At 44.9% G+C, this 17,969-nt stretch overlaps 1 protein-coding gene across 1 annotated transcript in view; it reads left to right on the forward strand.

The window, feature by feature from the left end:
- Nucleotides 1-17,969, forward strand: part of ptprq (protein tyrosine phosphatase receptor type Q) — a 47,449-nt gene that overhangs the window by 18,940 nt on the left and 10,540 nt on the right. The window contains 28 exon segments of the mRNA XM_019890354.1: nucleotides 164-272; nucleotides 350-464; nucleotides 2,203-2,272; nucleotides 2,367-2,566; nucleotides 3,179-3,407; nucleotides 3,550-3,678; nucleotides 3,743-3,889; nucleotides 4,015-4,178; nucleotides 4,384-4,825; nucleotides 4,963-5,124; nucleotides 5,657-5,836; nucleotides 5,913-6,020; nucleotides 6,189-6,470; nucleotides 6,548-6,829; nucleotides 7,075-7,195; nucleotides 7,269-7,414; nucleotides 7,494-7,642; nucleotides 7,780-7,951; nucleotides 9,911-10,231; nucleotides 10,297-10,572; nucleotides 11,419-11,570; nucleotides 12,048-12,189; nucleotides 13,799-14,062; nucleotides 14,157-14,504; nucleotides 14,788-14,897; nucleotides 14,984-15,170; nucleotides 15,758-15,996; nucleotides 17,319-17,388. Coding sequence (XP_019745913.1) covers nucleotides 164-272; nucleotides 350-464; nucleotides 2,203-2,272; nucleotides 2,367-2,566; nucleotides 3,179-3,407; nucleotides 3,550-3,678; nucleotides 3,743-3,889; nucleotides 4,015-4,178; nucleotides 4,384-4,825; nucleotides 4,963-5,124; nucleotides 5,657-5,836; nucleotides 5,913-6,020; nucleotides 6,189-6,470; nucleotides 6,548-6,829; nucleotides 7,075-7,195; nucleotides 7,269-7,414; nucleotides 7,494-7,642; nucleotides 7,780-7,951; nucleotides 9,911-10,231; nucleotides 10,297-10,572; nucleotides 11,419-11,570; nucleotides 12,048-12,189; nucleotides 13,799-14,062; nucleotides 14,157-14,504; nucleotides 14,788-14,897; nucleotides 14,984-15,170; nucleotides 15,758-15,996; nucleotides 17,319-17,388 — 5,316 coding nt within the window.

A 17,969-nucleotide genomic window follows, 5' to 3' on the forward strand; every position in this document is an offset into this window, starting at 1 on the left:
ATATATATATATATATATATATATGATAGAAATATAAAATGTATGGTATATATAATCAGGAACCCTACACTATAACCACTGGAATTTTTTTTAAATCATGGTTTTATGTCACCCATAAATTGATTCATCTCAAGTGACTGAATAGTAACCCGTTGCTCTCCAGTTCCTGGTCCGCCCTCAAGACTAAAAGGGCATCCTGTAGGCTCCAACGGGATTCTGCTCTCCTGGACCATGCCTCCTGATACCAGTGATATTGACGGCTATGTCATCAGGTATGTCTACTTAGTGATGCATGTGGGATCAGAATATATAAGTATGCAGTGAGTTGAGAAGTCTTCATACTTCTTAGGTACAAGGAAGTGTGTCCCTACCCGGATCCCGTCTTCACACAAGTAACCAAGTACCTGGATGTCCCGGAGACTCTGCTCACTGATTTCACCTCAGGTTCCACGTATCACATTCAGGTACTCGTGACAGAGGACACGCTCCACGTTAATGCTGCAATACATAAAACTTGATAGTTGCACTCCTTTATTGTCACTTTGTATGAGCATTTCTTCTGATCCATTTCACTGAATATTACTTCCACTTCCCATCAGCGAATCACATCTGTGGCCTTCGAGTCACAATATGTTATAGTCGAGACATTTTAACCCTTTCAGAGACAGCGATTACTACAGTGGACAGCTTGCCATGTTATCGGGTACAGAATTTTGTAAATTAAACTGATGCCCAGACAGTGCAGGGTTTCATTCAGTTTTCAGTTCCTTGCGCAAAGACAACATTTGTTCCTCAAGTGAATTTACCCCCTTCAGTCTCAAGTTCTTTCATCTGCTACATTTGCTTTGTAGTCCCGAGTCATATGTTTACAGTGCAAATATATAACGTTGCTGAAGTCTGTGGGAGCATGAGAAAAACATGTGGTGAGTTATTGGAGAGATCTTCATGCTTCCTTTGAGCAAGGCACTAAACCCTGAAACTGTGAAACCCAAATTCCCTTATTGATTTCTGTGTCAATCGGCTGTTAGTGTGGTGCAATACGTGGAGTAAAGTGAATCGCCAGACAGTTTGGTTGTTTTTAAGTCCACCTGGAATGTGTTCAACATCCATCTCGCTCTCATCCTGCAAGCGGCCTCTCGTTCAGGCTCAATGTCGGTAATTGATCCCAATTGCATTATTAATCAGGTAAACAGAGCTATGGATCAGCTGCGGCTCTTTTCACATGACCAAATGAATGTGACAGTGACAAAGTGACGATAGTTTGGAGAATTCATTAACCCACACTGACCCTTATACAAATGTCCTGTAAAAGCCTTGGTGGCACACTGTGATTATACTGTATGTAGACCTACTATTTGTGCGTGTGTCTCTGTGTGTCAGATTACAACAACAGTGCTGTTAAAGGATACCTGTTATTGTTTTTCTTTTACACAATTTAAAACGGTTCCCAAGTGTTTTATGAACATATCTATGATGTTTTCCTCACAATATTCCAAAGATCAAGAATTACAACACACTAAAAACGCTTTTTTTTTTTTGTTGTCTTGCTGAAATTACCCAACTTTGGGAGAATGGTCCACACCCCGTTTTAACCACCGCTAGGCCAATGGCTAGTAAATATTTCACCACCATGACAATAGGGGGTGGAGCTATGATTTTGAACAAGTGGAGCCCTAGTATTCGGGATGGGGGCAGGACAGGGGTCTCATAAACAAAATTTCACTCATCTGGGTATCCAATAAAACTCAATGCAGCTCTGCTTACCTTTTGGCTTTGGACATGGTAGAAGGGGCATCACCCCAATGGGAGATTCATGAGTGGTTGTTTCTATGACGGTGCAGCTACATTATGGGGGGGACTCTGGCCTTTGCTTAAAAGTGGGTCTGGATCTTCACCTACCATCACTACTAGGTCGTACGAGAATAAACTTGGTCTGGAGGCTGGTATTAAGCAAATTTATTATTAAACTGTTATGTAACAGCGGAAAAGATTAACTTTGGTTCGAACACCAGAGACCCAACTATTTGTATACAAGCTATTAAAAAGCCAACTTCAGATCATGTGTCCCCGGGACATGTTAGACCTAAGAATCATTACTAGGTCACCAAACCAAGTAAAAAGAAGCTTACGGTACACTTCATGGGATGTCATCACAGTGTTAGCATTCATGTGATGCACTACCATCCAACTTTGCGCCTTTAGGTGGCAGCCTCTTCTCCTGCTGGCATGGGACCATTCAGTAAACCCGTCTACACAACCACCAATGAGTCCCGTGAGTACTCACACACACACGATTCTCCGTTTAAGAAATGGCTCTATGGAAGTGTGTACAATTGTGTGTGTGTGTGTGTGTGTGCTGAATGTAGCTCCAGGCCTGGTGACCAACCTAACCGCCTTTGCCCAGAATCACACCTCAGTGTCGGTCAAGTGGTTCCTCCCCCACCGCATCAACGGTCTCATCACAAAGTTTGCCGTAAAGGCCAAGCTCGCTCGCACGGGCCAGACGGTGCGGAACCTGCTGGTCAACGCCGAGGACATCATGACGGGGACGCTGCCTCACTGCAATGTGCGCCCTTTAAAATTGACCTGCCGCTGCCAATTTGTAGATCCGTGTTTCACAACCTTTATTGAGCCTATTAAAGCACATTTGAAGTATAAGATTACCATGACACGTATTTTGAGCAATGAAAAATAATGCAATATATAAATAATTGTATTTTAATATTTGGAGATCACAATAATTCCAATTTACAACTTCAATTAAACAAACAAACCAACACAAACAAAAGACTTAGTTCAGATATTGTGCAGTTTTGGTGTCGCTGGGCTTTCTGCGCATGCCGCCTGTCAAATCTGCCTGCTGGCAAGACAACTGCTCGCAAACGTCTCTGAAGAAGACGAATACGAAGGCTGGTCACCAAAGTTGCACAAGGTCTGAAGAAAAGCATACTCAGCATAATTCAACCTTTTGCCATTGAATGGAAGAACATTTCCAGTAATTGTTCCGACTGTCACTATACGTCGCTGGCATAGATAGGTCAAGAAAGATTTTCAGTGAATAAATACTAACTTTGGGACCAACTAAGTCGAAATGGACCATTTCACTTCAATCATTCAGCTTAGACAATAAAATTAATACCAGGACCATTTCTACCCGCGCGTGTTCTTATTTGTTTAGGATGCAGCAGATATTCTGTCTCAAGCGACCATCAGCCCCTTGGAAATGACGGCGGGGTCTCCACCTTACACTCTCACTGCCGTGCCCCCTGCAGCCGCCTGGAGCGTGCCCATCTCAGTAGGGGTCGATCAGCTTCGGCCCTACACTGCTTATCTTTTTGAAGTGTCTGCCTTCACGTCTGACGGGGAGGGACAGATTGCCTCCACCATGGTCCGCATGCCGGAGTCAGGTACGGGGGTGGGGGGGGGGGGACTTAAGACTTTACACTGCAGGTCCATGAGCCCAATATTGATTTAATGCTCTATCTCTGTTATTTTGTTTTCTTTAATATATGAGGGGAAATATTTTGTCTGTGTCTATGTGCATTACAGCCCCAGAAGACCCTCCACAAAACTTCTCCTTATTGAACGTGACGTCTCGATCGATATCCCTCGCCTGGAACTCTCCCACCATCATCACTGGGAAATTCACCTACGTGCTCTTCCTGTACGGGCCTACAGGTCAGTACTTATTGACTCTGCATGAAAAGAGAGCAGTGAAATAGTTTAACTCATCTGCTCGTAGGATATTTGTACGAAAACAGCACATCGGAGATGCGATTCTCATTAACCGGCCTGGTTCCGTACACCAAGTACACAGTGGAGCTGGGGGCCAAAGCGGCTGGAGAAGTGGGTCCGCTTGCTCAGGAGGATGTGAGGACGTCGGCTGAAGGTGACAACTGAGAATTGGGCAATAGAGACAACTGATAAGAAGGCATTTGCTGAATTAGCTCACAAGAGACAATAAAATAAAATAAAATGGCCCCAGTTGACAGTCTGCCTCCTTGGTGGTATTAGCGCCCAGCGCTGTTCAAGACCTGGTGGCCATCGCAGAAGATGCCATTTCTGTCCGTGTGAACTGGAGAAGTCCGGCGCAGCCAAACGGTCCGATCACTCAGTACAGACTGCAGGTCCTGCTGAACGACACTCTGTTACAGGATATCACCTTCGTCGGCGAGCTGGTAAGCTGCCTCGTTTTCGAATGATTGTGCTGCAAAACCAACAAAACTTTAGGGATATTCAGCTTTTACGTGTGATTTCAGAATGCACAATATTATTTACAGCTCATCTTAATTTGAGGGTATCAAAATGTTTGAAAGGTTCTTTGAAAAGACTCTTTGTGAGTGGTGTAAAATCATCTGTAAACCTTTTATTTCTTCCCCACAGAATACCAACACAAATGGTGCTTATGATGGTGAGTCACTCACCCCCAATCAGGATGTCAATCCAGAGCGGCGTAAGAGGAACGCTGAGCCTGCTTGGACCTTTGATCCCAAACAGTCAACCAGCATCACCTCCTTCAACCCGGCCTTCACTCAACTCAGAAGCGTTGAGCAAAGGACCAATGCTCAAGCAATCCAGGATTTTAACCCCTCTGTTGCCCTCAAGGTCACAGAGACACCCAGCAATACTTACCGTTCATTTCAGCCTCCCACCACAGCTTTTTCTGCGACAGCTGTGCCGCCTATTACGCCTCCGCCCTGGCTGACGATGCCAGACGACGACTTGACAACAGAATCATCCTACCTCACTCACACCTCAGGCACCTTGCGCTTGTCCACTCGTCTCGCATCTAATACGGGACGTGCGGTGGCTTCTGGAAGTCCAGGTACAGCCTCGACAACTGAACAGGAAAGACAGTACCACACAGAAATACCAAATGAAATCTCTCAACTGTCTGGATTCAAAACAGCCAACAAGACCTGATTGCCGAAATCGTTTTTTATCCACCTGGACATGCTGCAGGCATAACAGTACGAGAGGAGGTGCTGGACCTGTCGACGGACGAGCTCTATTACCTGGTGTCTGACCTTGAACCTTTCACTGAGTATACGTTTCGGGTCTCCGCCTCCACTATGGTGGGCGAAGGGCCCGCCGCCGACATCACAGAGAAGACCCGAGAGCAAGGTATATTGCCGTAACTGTTTACCAGCCTAAAAGTTCTGTCCTCTGTGGTATCACCACACTACTGTATTGTTTTACTGTCAGGCATACATGTTTTCCTCATGCTGGAATTTCTGTGACCAAGAATCATGGGACATGTAGTACTACTCATGCAAACCAACTACAAATTGACATATGTCGACAAATGATGACATACAAGCAAAAAATGCTTCCTTGATGCAACGGTCAGACTAAATGCGAGCTGAGCATATTAACGTGTGGGACAATATTATTGCAGACTGTGGGACCGAGAGGTGAACAACACAGGCGGCTTCCAATAGCTGCCGCCCAAAAATTGAACATGCTTGGAGATTGGGGAAAGAAGAAGTCGAATTAGAATAAACTGTTTAACATTCAATGCTTCACAAAGATAATTAATCTGGTGCGCCTCATAGCTCGAAAAATATAATATATTGTGGTTCACTCGTTCGGGCTCCCTACTTTATCCCAGATTATTTTTCCAGCAATCATTTTATTGGTTATGTGTGTCATGTAGTCCCCAGCTCAGTCCTGGAACTTTCCTACCAAAACATCAGCTCCACCTCCATACTTGTGACCTGGGCGGAGCCACTGAACCCCAACGGGCGAATCACGCATTACACCGTCTACGGCCTCGCACTGCACAGCGGTCAGAGTCTGAAGTGGGTCACAAACTCTACCAGCATAATGATAACAGGTAGGTTGCTCATCCTACGAGAACACACTGTTCTACACAGGTGTCAGATGTGTACTTTGTAATCTGTCATTCACAGATTTGGAAAAGTATACTGGTTATTTTCTACATGTGGCGGCGTCTACAGCTGCGGGTCAGAGCTTGATATCCCAGGAAGATGGCATCTTGGTTTTCACATTAGAGGACGGTATGTGTCTGGAACATGAACTAGAATTGCCCAAATAGATGTGCTGTAAAACATAAGGGGTAAAACATAAAGTGATGAAAAAATGTTGGTCACACTCTGGCATATTTCGTTCTATTGCAGTGAGTCTGACACATGAGCTGAAGTAACTGTCAATTATTTTCCCCTCAGAACCGGATTCCCCTCCATTAAACCTCACCGTGTTGGACACCAGCTCGTCAACTGCCACCCTGAGCTGGTCTGCGCCAGTAAAAGCTAACGGGGTGATCCAACAATACACGGTCCTCTATGAGAACCGGTCGTATTCCAATTCAGTGAACACCTCCATTAGCAGAGTCACTCTGACGCACCTGAGGCCCTTCACCTACTATAACGTCTCTGTGATGGCCTTCACACGTTTCGGCCACGGCAACCACACTTCGGACTATTTAAGTGTATTGTCTGGGGAGGATGGTGGGTTGACGGAAAATTCCAAAAATCGAATGTCTCGTCAGAATCAGAAAGTAGACAATCTTCTGTGTTGCTTCCAGTGCCGGGCAGCCCTCCATACAGCCTCTCCTACGATTCGCTCAGTCCCAACGAGGTGAACGTGACCTGGCTGCCTCCATTGGTGCCCAATGGCATCATAACCCACTACAGCTTGGAGTTGTGGAATTCCACCCACTACCTCAACCTCACCTCCCCTACCAACTTCCTGCACCTGACCCACTTGAGAAAGTATGCGCGCTATCGCGTCACGGTGCTGGCACATACACGGGCCGGGCCGGGGAACTTCAGCACACAGCCGCTCAACATCACCACGCTGGAGGACGGTGAGATGGACGGATGGAATCATGGGTAGCAGTCAGGGAGCGGGGTCTTAATTCCTCTATTTCCTTTCTCCGTCTTTTCCTTCCATATGCTTCTTCCTCCATCAGGTCGGGTGACAACTAACCATTTTATTTTTTTCAATTCTAGCAGCAAAAGATCCTCGAGGTTCAATTGCCACAGGTTTTCCCTAGATTCTATTGTTGTTGTTGTTGTTACATGACGGGGCAGTTTCTCTCCCACATCGCAGCTCCAGACACACCTCCTCAATTCCTCCACGCCAGGAAGTTATCCGACTCTGAGGTCGAGCTGTCCTGGCAACCGCCACTCGAAGCCAATTCGGACATACTCTACTACGTTGTCAGAGTATGGTGAGTTCCTATGCGGTGTCTGTATGTGCAAGCAAGAATGGTTACAATGTGTTTCGCTTACGTCTTTTGTCAGGAACGAGACAATGGATCTGCTGCACAATGTGACTGCGACGTCATTGGTTATAAATATGGACTTTGAGGGTCTCTACAACGCGTCCGTCTCCAGCTGGACCAGGCTGGGAGACGGAGGGTTGCGGGCCTACATTATCGCAGATGCAGGTGCCACAGCAACGAGCGTGTCGTCAACACATTTGCTAACTTTGTATGAAACTGCCTCTGATCATCATTTGTGTCTCAGAGCCCCTTGAGCCACCCCAGAATGTGACTTTTGCAAACGTGACGATCTCCACTGTAACCTTGCTGTGGTATCCACCGGCTGAACCCAGTGGAATCGTTATTTTTCGCTATACAATTTACTATGCTGACAACGGCACTGTGGCCCAACAGGTGAGGCACACGAGCCCGCCGAGAGAGCCGAAGCTTTATGTTTCCAAGTGTCTGTCAAGAAACTTGGAGGATTTTGAACGTTTCACCTGGGGATGTGAAAAAAACATTGCCACTCATATCATTCTGTCCTGTTTCAGGAAGTTCTGGTTTCAGATGGGTCCGTCCCTGTATCAGCGGACACGCTCCTCTCCTGGACTCTGACTGGTCTTATCGGGGGCACTAACTACACAGTGTGGATGACTTCGAGCAATGTGCGTGGGGACGGAGGAGTCCGGAGCGAGCCGCTTAACTTGCTCCTACCTGACGATGGTCAGTCGGATACACACAAACACCGAGATATGAAACAAAAGGCAGAATTCCGCACCGGCCTTATCATTAGGTTCACCTACATAATCTTGTGAGAGCGGATTTAAGATAATGAAAATAATTTCTTTACAAAGATTGTACCGGTTTGTTTGGAGAACAATAAATAATGTAGGGAGTGAAAAAATGATTTTCTGTTTTAGTTTAAAACTGTGGCCTGACTGCCCACACAAACAGGATATCAAGGTTTGAATCTCCTTTACAACCTCTCCGTGTTGAGTTTGTATGGATTTTCTCCAAAGATGAAATAGAGTCCAAATTGCCTATCAGTGTAAATTTAAATTGTCGACAGTGTATGTGTACACGTGCCGTGCGATTGGCTGGCAACCAGTCCAGGATGCACTAATGAACGTAACTTGACAGCAGAGAAAAATCTTCAATTTATTATTTTTTTTCCCCTGAACATCAAAAGAGAGCAGCTTTGCAAAAGCAACATTTTTTAATTGAATTCAATTTTTGAATTTACTCTGATTAGATGGTGTAGGTGTTCCTAATAAAGTGTCTGGTGAGCGTATAAATGATCACATCCAGTCGTAGTCTCACTGGAGGCTGCCTCTGCACACCTTTTTCAAAATTCTCCTTTCACCTCCCCAAAAAATGACATAAAAACTCTGCTTGGGCTGCTCAGTGAAAGGAGATAACTCTCCGTCTGGCAAACTGGCTCGTTTTTTTTTTTTTTGCCCCGAGGACAACCAGTTTGTATTTCCTTTCACTTAGCAGGATGAAAGTGAAGTGAGATTAGAAGGGAAAAAGAACAAAGTGAGAGTGCAAAAGCACTCGATGACAGAGGAATAACAAAGGCTGACAGGTCTCGTGAGCGGGATTCGCACGCTACCCTCGTGCCGCCGAGGTTGCCTTGTTGCCATGGCTACGGGCATTCTCCCGCAGCCATGTGATTTTCACTTGAACCCCACTTTGATGGCGTGAACACGTTGACGTCAAAGGCTTTGTTTTTATGTGATTTTGTGGAAAAGGGTGCAGACAGCGTCCAGTGTTTTAGCCCCAACTCGACAAACATGCACTGGCTAAGAATGGTCATGAAATGATGACGTCTGGTAACTGACTATGTATCTCTGCCTGTGATCTAGCCGCTCCATTCTCGGCCAAGCAGCGGACCACCACGCCGCCTTGTCTCTGCCACTCAGCCAAGCCCAGCGGGGGGTTCGTTCCCCCCCTAGGCACTCACTCCACACATACCTGGCCTCCCCACTAATTGAGCTTAAATATTACATTTACCCTTCCCATGCTTCTCAGGTTAAACATGCAGGATGAGTATTGTCTTCCCAACCTTTCCTTTCCATCCCTAAAGGCAAATTTCCTTTTTTGTCTTCTGTCACTGTCTCTTTGATGGATGTTTCCACATTTCCACCGTTTTCTGTTGTTGCCTGTTAAACGCAAGACTGCTGCTATCATGACGATTGTGACAAATGATGACTGAATCGTTCACATTCACATTAAAGGAGACATATTAAGCGTTGCCAGGGGTCGAAATAACATTGGCAGGCTTTGCATTTGGTATCTGCGTCTTCGGTTGGGGATGTTGTGTAACAATGGGCCGGAAAAATGAGCGCCCATAAAGACACTTTTCACAGATGGGTACACGACAATTATCTGTACCAAATTGCCAAGACACAAAAATCAATGCAGCTCTGCTTACCTTTGTGCTTTGACATGTGACAAATGTTTCAGACAGTGTAACCTCGGGCCATGGCCATCAAATAAATTAGAATTGTCATATTTCACAAAAACTCACAGCACTCCAGAGACGTAACTATTTGAATACAAGCTATGAAAAAGTCAATTTTCCATAATATGTCCCCTTTCATAAAAAAAAAAAATATATATATATATATATAAGGTCATTCAATAAGACTGTAATGGTATCCAACCCCGTCTTCCCTTCAGTGCCCTCCGACTCGGTCCACAACCTGACCGCTCAGATCTTCAGCTCCACCGCCATCATCGTGAGCTGGGACCCTCCCCTGGAGCCCAACGGCCGTCCCCACTACATCCTCACTTTGCAGGAGGCTGGCGTCATCCCACTTGTACACAATCAAGCCTCTCCTGTGGTCAACAAAACCATCAAGCGTACCACCACCGACACCGTCTTCCTCTTCACCAAACTTCGGAAGTATTTCCCTTATGTGTTGACCGTTACCCCGGCGACCGGGGCAGGCCCCGCCCATAACCACACCAGCACCCTGTACCTTAGGACGGATGATGATGGTGAGTTCATACCATGGCCATTGTTCATAAATATGTGACATCTATGTACGTGTTTTCGCTCTCAGTCCCGAGTTCTGCCCCGTTGCTCGTCTCGGCCGCGAACCTGTCGTCATCCTCCATTGTCGTGGCGTGGCAGCGCCCCTTCGAGGCCAATGGGGAAATCACAGAGTACACCCTTACGCTGTTTGGCCCCGGGGGCTCCAACAATATGCAGACCCCCGAGAGCTCCTTCACGCTCACAAATCTGCTGCCCTACACAGCTTACAACCTGAGCGTCACTGCAGCGACTCGTAAAGGCTCAGGGCCAGCGCTCCTCCTGATGCTGCACACTGATGAGGGGGGTAAGTGTTCATGTTGTGACCCTCGGTGTGTGTGTGTGTGTGTGTGTGTGTGTGTGTGTGTGTGTGTGTGTCCGTGATCAGTCTTGTAGAATTTCTATACAGACATTCATATTGTCTTTAGGTGAAATGGCAACGCTATGTGTGCAGTTTATGAAAGACTTCACAATCCTTAAGAACATTCAATCATTTGTTCTATTTTAATCTGACACACAAAAAAGCAAATCAGATGCCTGTTTTTCACTTTTCAATGGTAGCCTCAGATCAAAAAATACCAACGAGAAAAATGCACCACAAGACGGATTGTTTAGCTGCCACACTCATTTCGGAGCACTACTACGATCTATCAAATGATCCATCAAGATGTCGGAGACAAATTCCAGGATTGGTGTCACAAAATATATATTTGAAATAAAAAGTTTTCCCCTTTAAAGTAATCTCCCCTAACACACTTTCCCAGCTTTCCCTGCCACGTCTTCATGCACTCCTGGAAAGATTCTTCCAGGGTCTTCCGCATCTCCGTCATCACCGTCATCTTGATGTTGTCCATGTCTTCAAAACAAGTCCTCTTAATAATCCCCTTGAGATTGGCAGAGAGGAAAAATCTGATAGAGCCAGGTTAAATGAGTCGGGAGGTTGCTCCAGCGCTGTGATTTTCTTCTAGGCCAGGAACTGTCAGATGCTCAGGGCATTGCAAGAAGGCCCGTTCTCATGGTGAGGTAGCCATGGGCCTGCCACAAATCTTGCTTGTACAGTTAATACATGTACTGTAAAGAATAATGACCATAGTACTTTGCAATATGATTGATAATACAATCCCCATTGCATTATGACATTTTTGTGTTCCAGGCCCCATGTCCCCTCCCCGCAACCTGACCATTTTCAACTACACGGCCGTGTCCGTGTGGCTGAGCTGGGAGCCCCCCCTGGAGCCCAACGGGGTGGTCCTGCAGTACGGCTTCCGGATCCGAGAACTCATCACACACACCGTCACACACCGGGTACAGTCAATTTCACACGCCGGAAGCCCAGTCCGTATTACCGAAAACATGAAAGTGCACTCGGGAGATCCGCTCGGCAAAAACACACCTGTCACACGGATTAGCGGCTCTAATTTCACACTCCAGATGCCTCTCCAAGTTAACATTGTATTCACCAGCACGTGCGCATACAATAAGATATCATCAGCAAGTAATCAGGATTGGGTGCCTAACGTGTGCGTGTGTGTGTGTGTGTGTGTGTGTGTGTGTGTGTGTGTGTGTGTGTGTGTGTGTGTGTGTGTGTGTGTGTGTGTGTGTGCGCGTGTGCGTGTGTGTGTGTGTGCGTGTGTGTACGTGCATGTGTGTGTGTGTGCTCGTGTGTGTGTGTGTGTGTGTGTGTGTGTGTGTGTGTGTGTGTGTGTGTGTGTGTGTGTGTGTGTGCGCGTGTGCGTGTGTGTGTGTGCGTGTGTGTACGTGCATGTGTGTGCAAAATTACAGAATTCGTCCGGTCCATCAACCGCCGGGTACATCTCCGGCTTCAGGCCTCATCGTTCTTACGAGATCAGTGTTTACAGTTACACGCGAGTAGGCCATGGCAACCAGTTTAGCAGCCCGGTGACCTTCACCACCAACGAGTCAGGTAAGAAAAAATAAGAAAAATATCACATATACACTTTGCGAATAATGATGCAGCAATGTCATGCTATATCCTTTTCCCCTAATGGAACAAGATCTCCCCCCGGCCCCGTAAAACTATTTTTAACAGAATGAGCGTATCTACCTGTATGTATTACTGAGTTGAAAATGAACAAAATAAAATGCCGAATCGGAAATCAGTAAGTGGAATTTTAGCCGTGATATACACACTAGTGCGCTCGCGCAAACAACCTGTGTGACATGTACTTCTAAGGCTAATGTTGAGTTTGAATTCATGAGCTAGTAGCCATAAAGCTATAGCATGCTAACACCAACAGCAAAGTAACAAATTATTATCTCACTTTGATGGCTTTTCTTTGTTTGGAGTAAATGTTGGAGATAATTAGGTTAAGAAATTGAGTGCAAATATATTTTTTTAAACTGGCTCTGTTAATACTACCTAATTATGTGAGGTTCAGTACGTGCTAAAAACTACAGTAGTCATTCTGCTGGATGCTCGTGCTAAAATAAATGTACTAAATGGAATTTCTGCATTGCTGAGCAAATTACAAGGATAATTAGACTTTCTTGTTCCTTAGCCACTTGAGCTAAACAAGTACAAATAACTTTGAGTGCCCGCATTAACGAACCGTTGCTTGGATTATTTTTGAATTGCGTTCAGCTTTTTGTTGTTAGATACATTTTAAGCAGGTTTAAGATAGGCCGCAAATAAAGTACTCTAATGCATGTGGGCGAGGAGTGCCACAGTCGCTGATGCACTCTGTTATTTAATCAACCAAATGAAGCACACGCAGTATACAAAATGAGAACAATTGTGGGAAGATGCAAGACTCACTCCCAGACTCTCACTCTGAAATAACCAGCAAATCCAACTCCAGCTCTGTCACTCACTACCCAACTTCTCACACTTCAGTACATAGAGTAGTTGCACTGTATAATAGCAGTTTGTTTCTTTACATTCTCTTTTAGAATGTTTTGTTATGTTTTTATACAATCGAGGACAATTTATCATAATTAACCGTAATAATTGGAGGGCTGGAACAGATTCAAAATATTTAAATCCTGCAATTATATCATTTTGATTACATTTAATTTACACAAAAATGAAGTTACAAGCTTGGTCTAAGTCAATTTGCCGCTGGTGTACTTTTTTTTTTTAACTCTCTTGTTATTTAACTGCCTGAGCTAATGCGACACTTATGTGAGTGAGTACTAAAAAGCTACGCTAGTCACTTTGCTGGACATTCTAAGCAAAGTTGCATATCTAACCCCTTTTTTTAATGTTTTCCAAAGTTCAGAGCTAATGATATAGATAATTACAGTTTATTTTCCCGACTCGTGAGATAAAGAATGAGTAAATTTTTAGCGACATATTTTTAAGCCAGCTTAACTAATTGGAGATAAGTTAGGTTCAATGAAAGCTCAAAGCTCATTTGAAGGGCATTTTCTCATCTAGATTTCTGTAATCTTCTATGCCAATGCAACCGCTGCCTTGTCTTAGACTGAATAAAAAAAAGTAGACGTCCCCCCCTTCTGGGAGACAGCGATAAATCATTATTTGAGATCATTTTTGACGATCAATATGTCTGCAGTGTCAGAAGCTGTGGGGAACCTGTCGTGTTCCGGAATCAGCTGGGATTCCATTCAGTTATCGTGGGATCCTCCGGTCAACCCAAACGGCCAGATCCTCTTTTATGAGATCGTAATGGAGGTGGACTCATACCGGGTCAACACAGCAGAACACACAGTGACTGGACTGCTGCCGGACCAGGAGTATACACTCAGTGTCACCGCGATCAACTCCGCAGGACACGGAGAGCAAATCAATTGCACTGCTTCTACTCTTTCTGAGTCAGGTACATACACCATGATTGTAATCCTTTCAGAGAACTGAAAAACCAAAAGAGTGGATGTTCAATGTAATCCTTAATCCTGATCTTTTTTGTTTAGCGCCATCTGCCCCTCGCTCCCTCGCCATCTCTCAGGTCACAGCCAACAACGTGACACTGGAATGGGTTCCCCCACTTTCCATCCCGGGCTTGCTAAAGGAGTACCGCCTGGTCACAGAGTTGCTCGACACTAAATGCGAACCCGACGTCCTAATCCTTGATGAAGAACCGCCCTCGGGTTGCGTGGAGTCAAGTGTCACCGTGTCGGTCAACGCTTCAGAAGAGGGCCCCCGTGTCACGGTCCATCCTCTGGCTAAGTACAGACACTACCGTTTCAAAATGGCAGCAGTGACCAATGCAGGAGTTGGAGAATATACGGAGTGGAAGTATGCACGGACCCTCGCCGGCAGTAAGAAAACAATTGAAACAACATCTTATATCCTTATGACAGTGGAGTCAGAGCCATACTCTCACTGGACATGTCATTAGGAACACCCAGCATCACAGCCCCGTTAAAAAAAAAAAAAGTAGCACCCATTAATCACTGTTCACATTTTTATATTGATGCAACGTAAAAGCTGTAATGCTTCTCCATAATCTTTGAAATTTGAAATGTCATGGGGGAATGGAATTAATGAGTGAAGCAGGAATGGAAAGGGAAAAAAAAAAAATTGTGTGTGTCTATCCGTCAGACCCAGATGCTGCTCCACGTGATATCAGGGTGCTGCCCACCTCCGGGAGCCTTCGTATAGACTGGGACCCTCCAGACATTATTTCTGGACCGACATCTTATCTCGTGCAGGTCATTTCTCTGACTCACAAAGTGTAAATGCTGATGAAGTTGGTATTTATCATGTACTGTAATATTTGCAACTCCTGCGCCACAAGGTGGACGGTCCCGGTTTGAATTACTCGTCCATCCGAGCGCCGGGAGAGCTGACCACGGTGGTTGTAACCAACTTGACGGCGTTCTCGCTCTATTCTGTGATGGTCACCGCCTTCACCGGCCCCTTGGCGAAGGCCGCCGAGGACGGGAAGGCCATCGGGCCCTTTGTGTTTCAAACACTAGAAGAAGGTGTGTGGGGAAAGTTGTGAAGTTTTGTCCCCTGCCGCTCGCTGACATTCTACCTCACTGCATAGCAATATATTGTTTGCAGTTTGTGTTTTTTTTTCAATATACTCAGCACTAATACTGTATCTTGGTTCGTAAACGATAATTATATTTCATGGAGCGAAGACGAGAACATACCACCTCAGAGGAAAAATAAAACCCTTTTAATCGTTGTACAACCTACAAGAAAAATAACATCATAATCCCATTGCCCCAAATGATGTATTCCTTAGAAATATGATGAGATGATTATCATGATGGTGTTGGCAATGATGATGATAATTATAAATGTTCAAATCTAATTAATAGAAGATCAGATGAAATATAGCTGAACATAGCAACATAGCCAAGAATAACTGAGGATGGAAAAAAAAAAAAATCGAAAAAATATTTACCGTAGACACTCCAGAAACATAATCCCTAATGAACTCTTCTGAAATCATTTATTTTCAAGAAAAGCAGATGATGGAGAAAATATGACTTGTTCATTAAATATGTGTATGTCTATACAGGATTCTCTTTTTTTTCTGTGGCTTCTTGTGTACCTGCAGAGCCCAAAGACCCGCCAAAGAACGTGGTGGTGACCGTCATCCCGAACGATGTGAACCGTGTCAAGGTGACCTTCACGCCACCGGCAGAGCCCAACGGCCAAATCACGTCCTACTTTGTGTACATCTATGAGAAAGAGCTCCTGGTAAGGAACGTCAGCTTGAATACCACCCAAAAAGACAACTACATGCTGAGCGCCGTCATCGACGGCCTCAAAGGTGGTCGCGACTACAGTATTCAGGTAAGAGGGTGGAGGCTTTTATTCATTTTCATATTAACTGTATTATCAAGGTCGGGAGGGTGCAGTTACTCGTTACGTGTTTAAAAAAAAATGGCGTTACTAATGTAATCCAAATACCATCATATTAACCCTTTCACCCACCCTGTAACCTGATAACATGATAAGCTGTCCACTGTAGTAACCGCTGTCCCTCAAAGGGTTCAAGTCATGCAACTTCATTATTTTTGGATTACTCTAATATTAAATATGATAATGAAGACCAAATAAATACAAATTTGCAACCGTATACATTTGTAAACAGTGGAACCCCGCTATTTGCGGCGTATGGGATGAATGGACAGATAGATCGATAGATAGATTCTTAATGAATAAATAAAATAGATGATCTAGATCACCAGATCTGCAGTCTATGAAAATGTTAGGTTAATGCTGGTAATCAGATGCTAAGAACACATTAGGTACAGGAAGACTCGGGAGGCAAGCATGGTTGTCTTTCTTGCAAGAGAGAGCGCGCTAAAACATGTCTCGGTTCACAATCTCAAAGCAGCTCTCCAGCTGGCTCTGCAATGTAAACCGTTACAGGTTCCGGGGCAACTCTGAAGAGTGCGCGTTTGTCTCCTTGCATTTATTGGAAGGATGTCCCTGATACACAATCTACTAACGGGAGTGGGGAGTATTTTCACATTCCACAACAGTTTCAGTAAAGGAGAGTTTCAATGAGAACACACAGTTCATTCCTGAGATGTCGTCAAACGGCTCCTACTGGATGTCGATGGTTCACGAACACAGCTTGCGATGTCCCTCTCATGGTGTCCTGGGTTTGATGTTATCTTCTCACAACCAACAGTTAATTTGACCAGAAGCCGTTCACTTAACAACAAGATATTGTCTTAAAAGCTAGAACAGGAGCAGCCTGAGCTCTCCCGGTCCGACAAGTCTACCATTATCAACCTATCCCATTGTATATGAGGTATTTGCGAGGTATCACTCTGAAACAGGTTTTAAAGTTACACAGAGAGTAAATATGGGATAACAGAATCACATTTATTCCAACAGAAAAATCTGTTGATATGCATAATGGCATGCATAATATAGCTTGTACTGCGCAACCTTGGGAGAAAATAAAGACATTTGAATAATGAAATGGAAATATGCTAATCATACAATCACGTATTCCACAGTCACATTTGAGCAATTATTAAAACTCATCATTTTGCTTTAGAACGATTTTGACCTTGCCAATCTGCAGTTTGCCCAACCCTGTTCAACTTAAATGGTCTTCGTGCGTGTTGTTCTGACTCACCCAATGTGTTTGTTTGTAGATTTCAGCAAAGAACGGCGCCGGCCGGAGTCCACCCAGTCCGCACGTCCAGATAACAACAGGAATCAAGGGTACGGTCTTCCCACTTATTGCTCGCCCGAGCCTGTTCATTTCTGACACTTGTAAATTGAATTCACGTCTGTGTGCACCTTGTGGCGGAGCGGTCTTTCCGTCACGGTTCAAAGCACGTCCGCGCTTGTCGTGTTTGGGCAAAAATGCTCCATTTACAGAGATGATGGGACTGGGTTGTGATTGACACTGCTCGAGAGGTACGGTATTTGTTTTACTCCGTCTATGTCGTTGTGGGTCACGCTGAGAAACATTTGCCATCGTTTGACCCTCGTGGAACTATAGATGAGAAACCACAATGCAGTAATTCCTCGTATATTTGTCATCCACTATTCACAAATTCACCTATTTGCCTTTTGTGTGTGTGTGTGTGTGTGTGTGTGTGTGCGTGTGCGTGTGCGTGTGTGTGTGGAATCCTCAGCTGCCGGAAACGTGGTGTGATTACCAAATGAGATGAACAATCATTCATAATGTCAACACCATTTACTGCAGTGATTCCCAACCTGGATGCCGTGGAGTGTGAAACACTTGAGAAATTTGGCAGGGATCTCACAAGAAATGATCCAATTTCATTTTCATTTGT

The sequence above is a fragment of the Hippocampus comes genome, unplaced genomic scaffold, assembly GCF_001891065.2.
Source record: "Hippocampus comes isolate QL1 unplaced genomic scaffold, H_comes_QL1_v1.1 scaffold88, whole genome shotgun sequence".
NCBI lineage: Eukaryota > Metazoa > Chordata > Actinopteri > Syngnathiformes > Syngnathidae > Hippocampus > Hippocampus comes.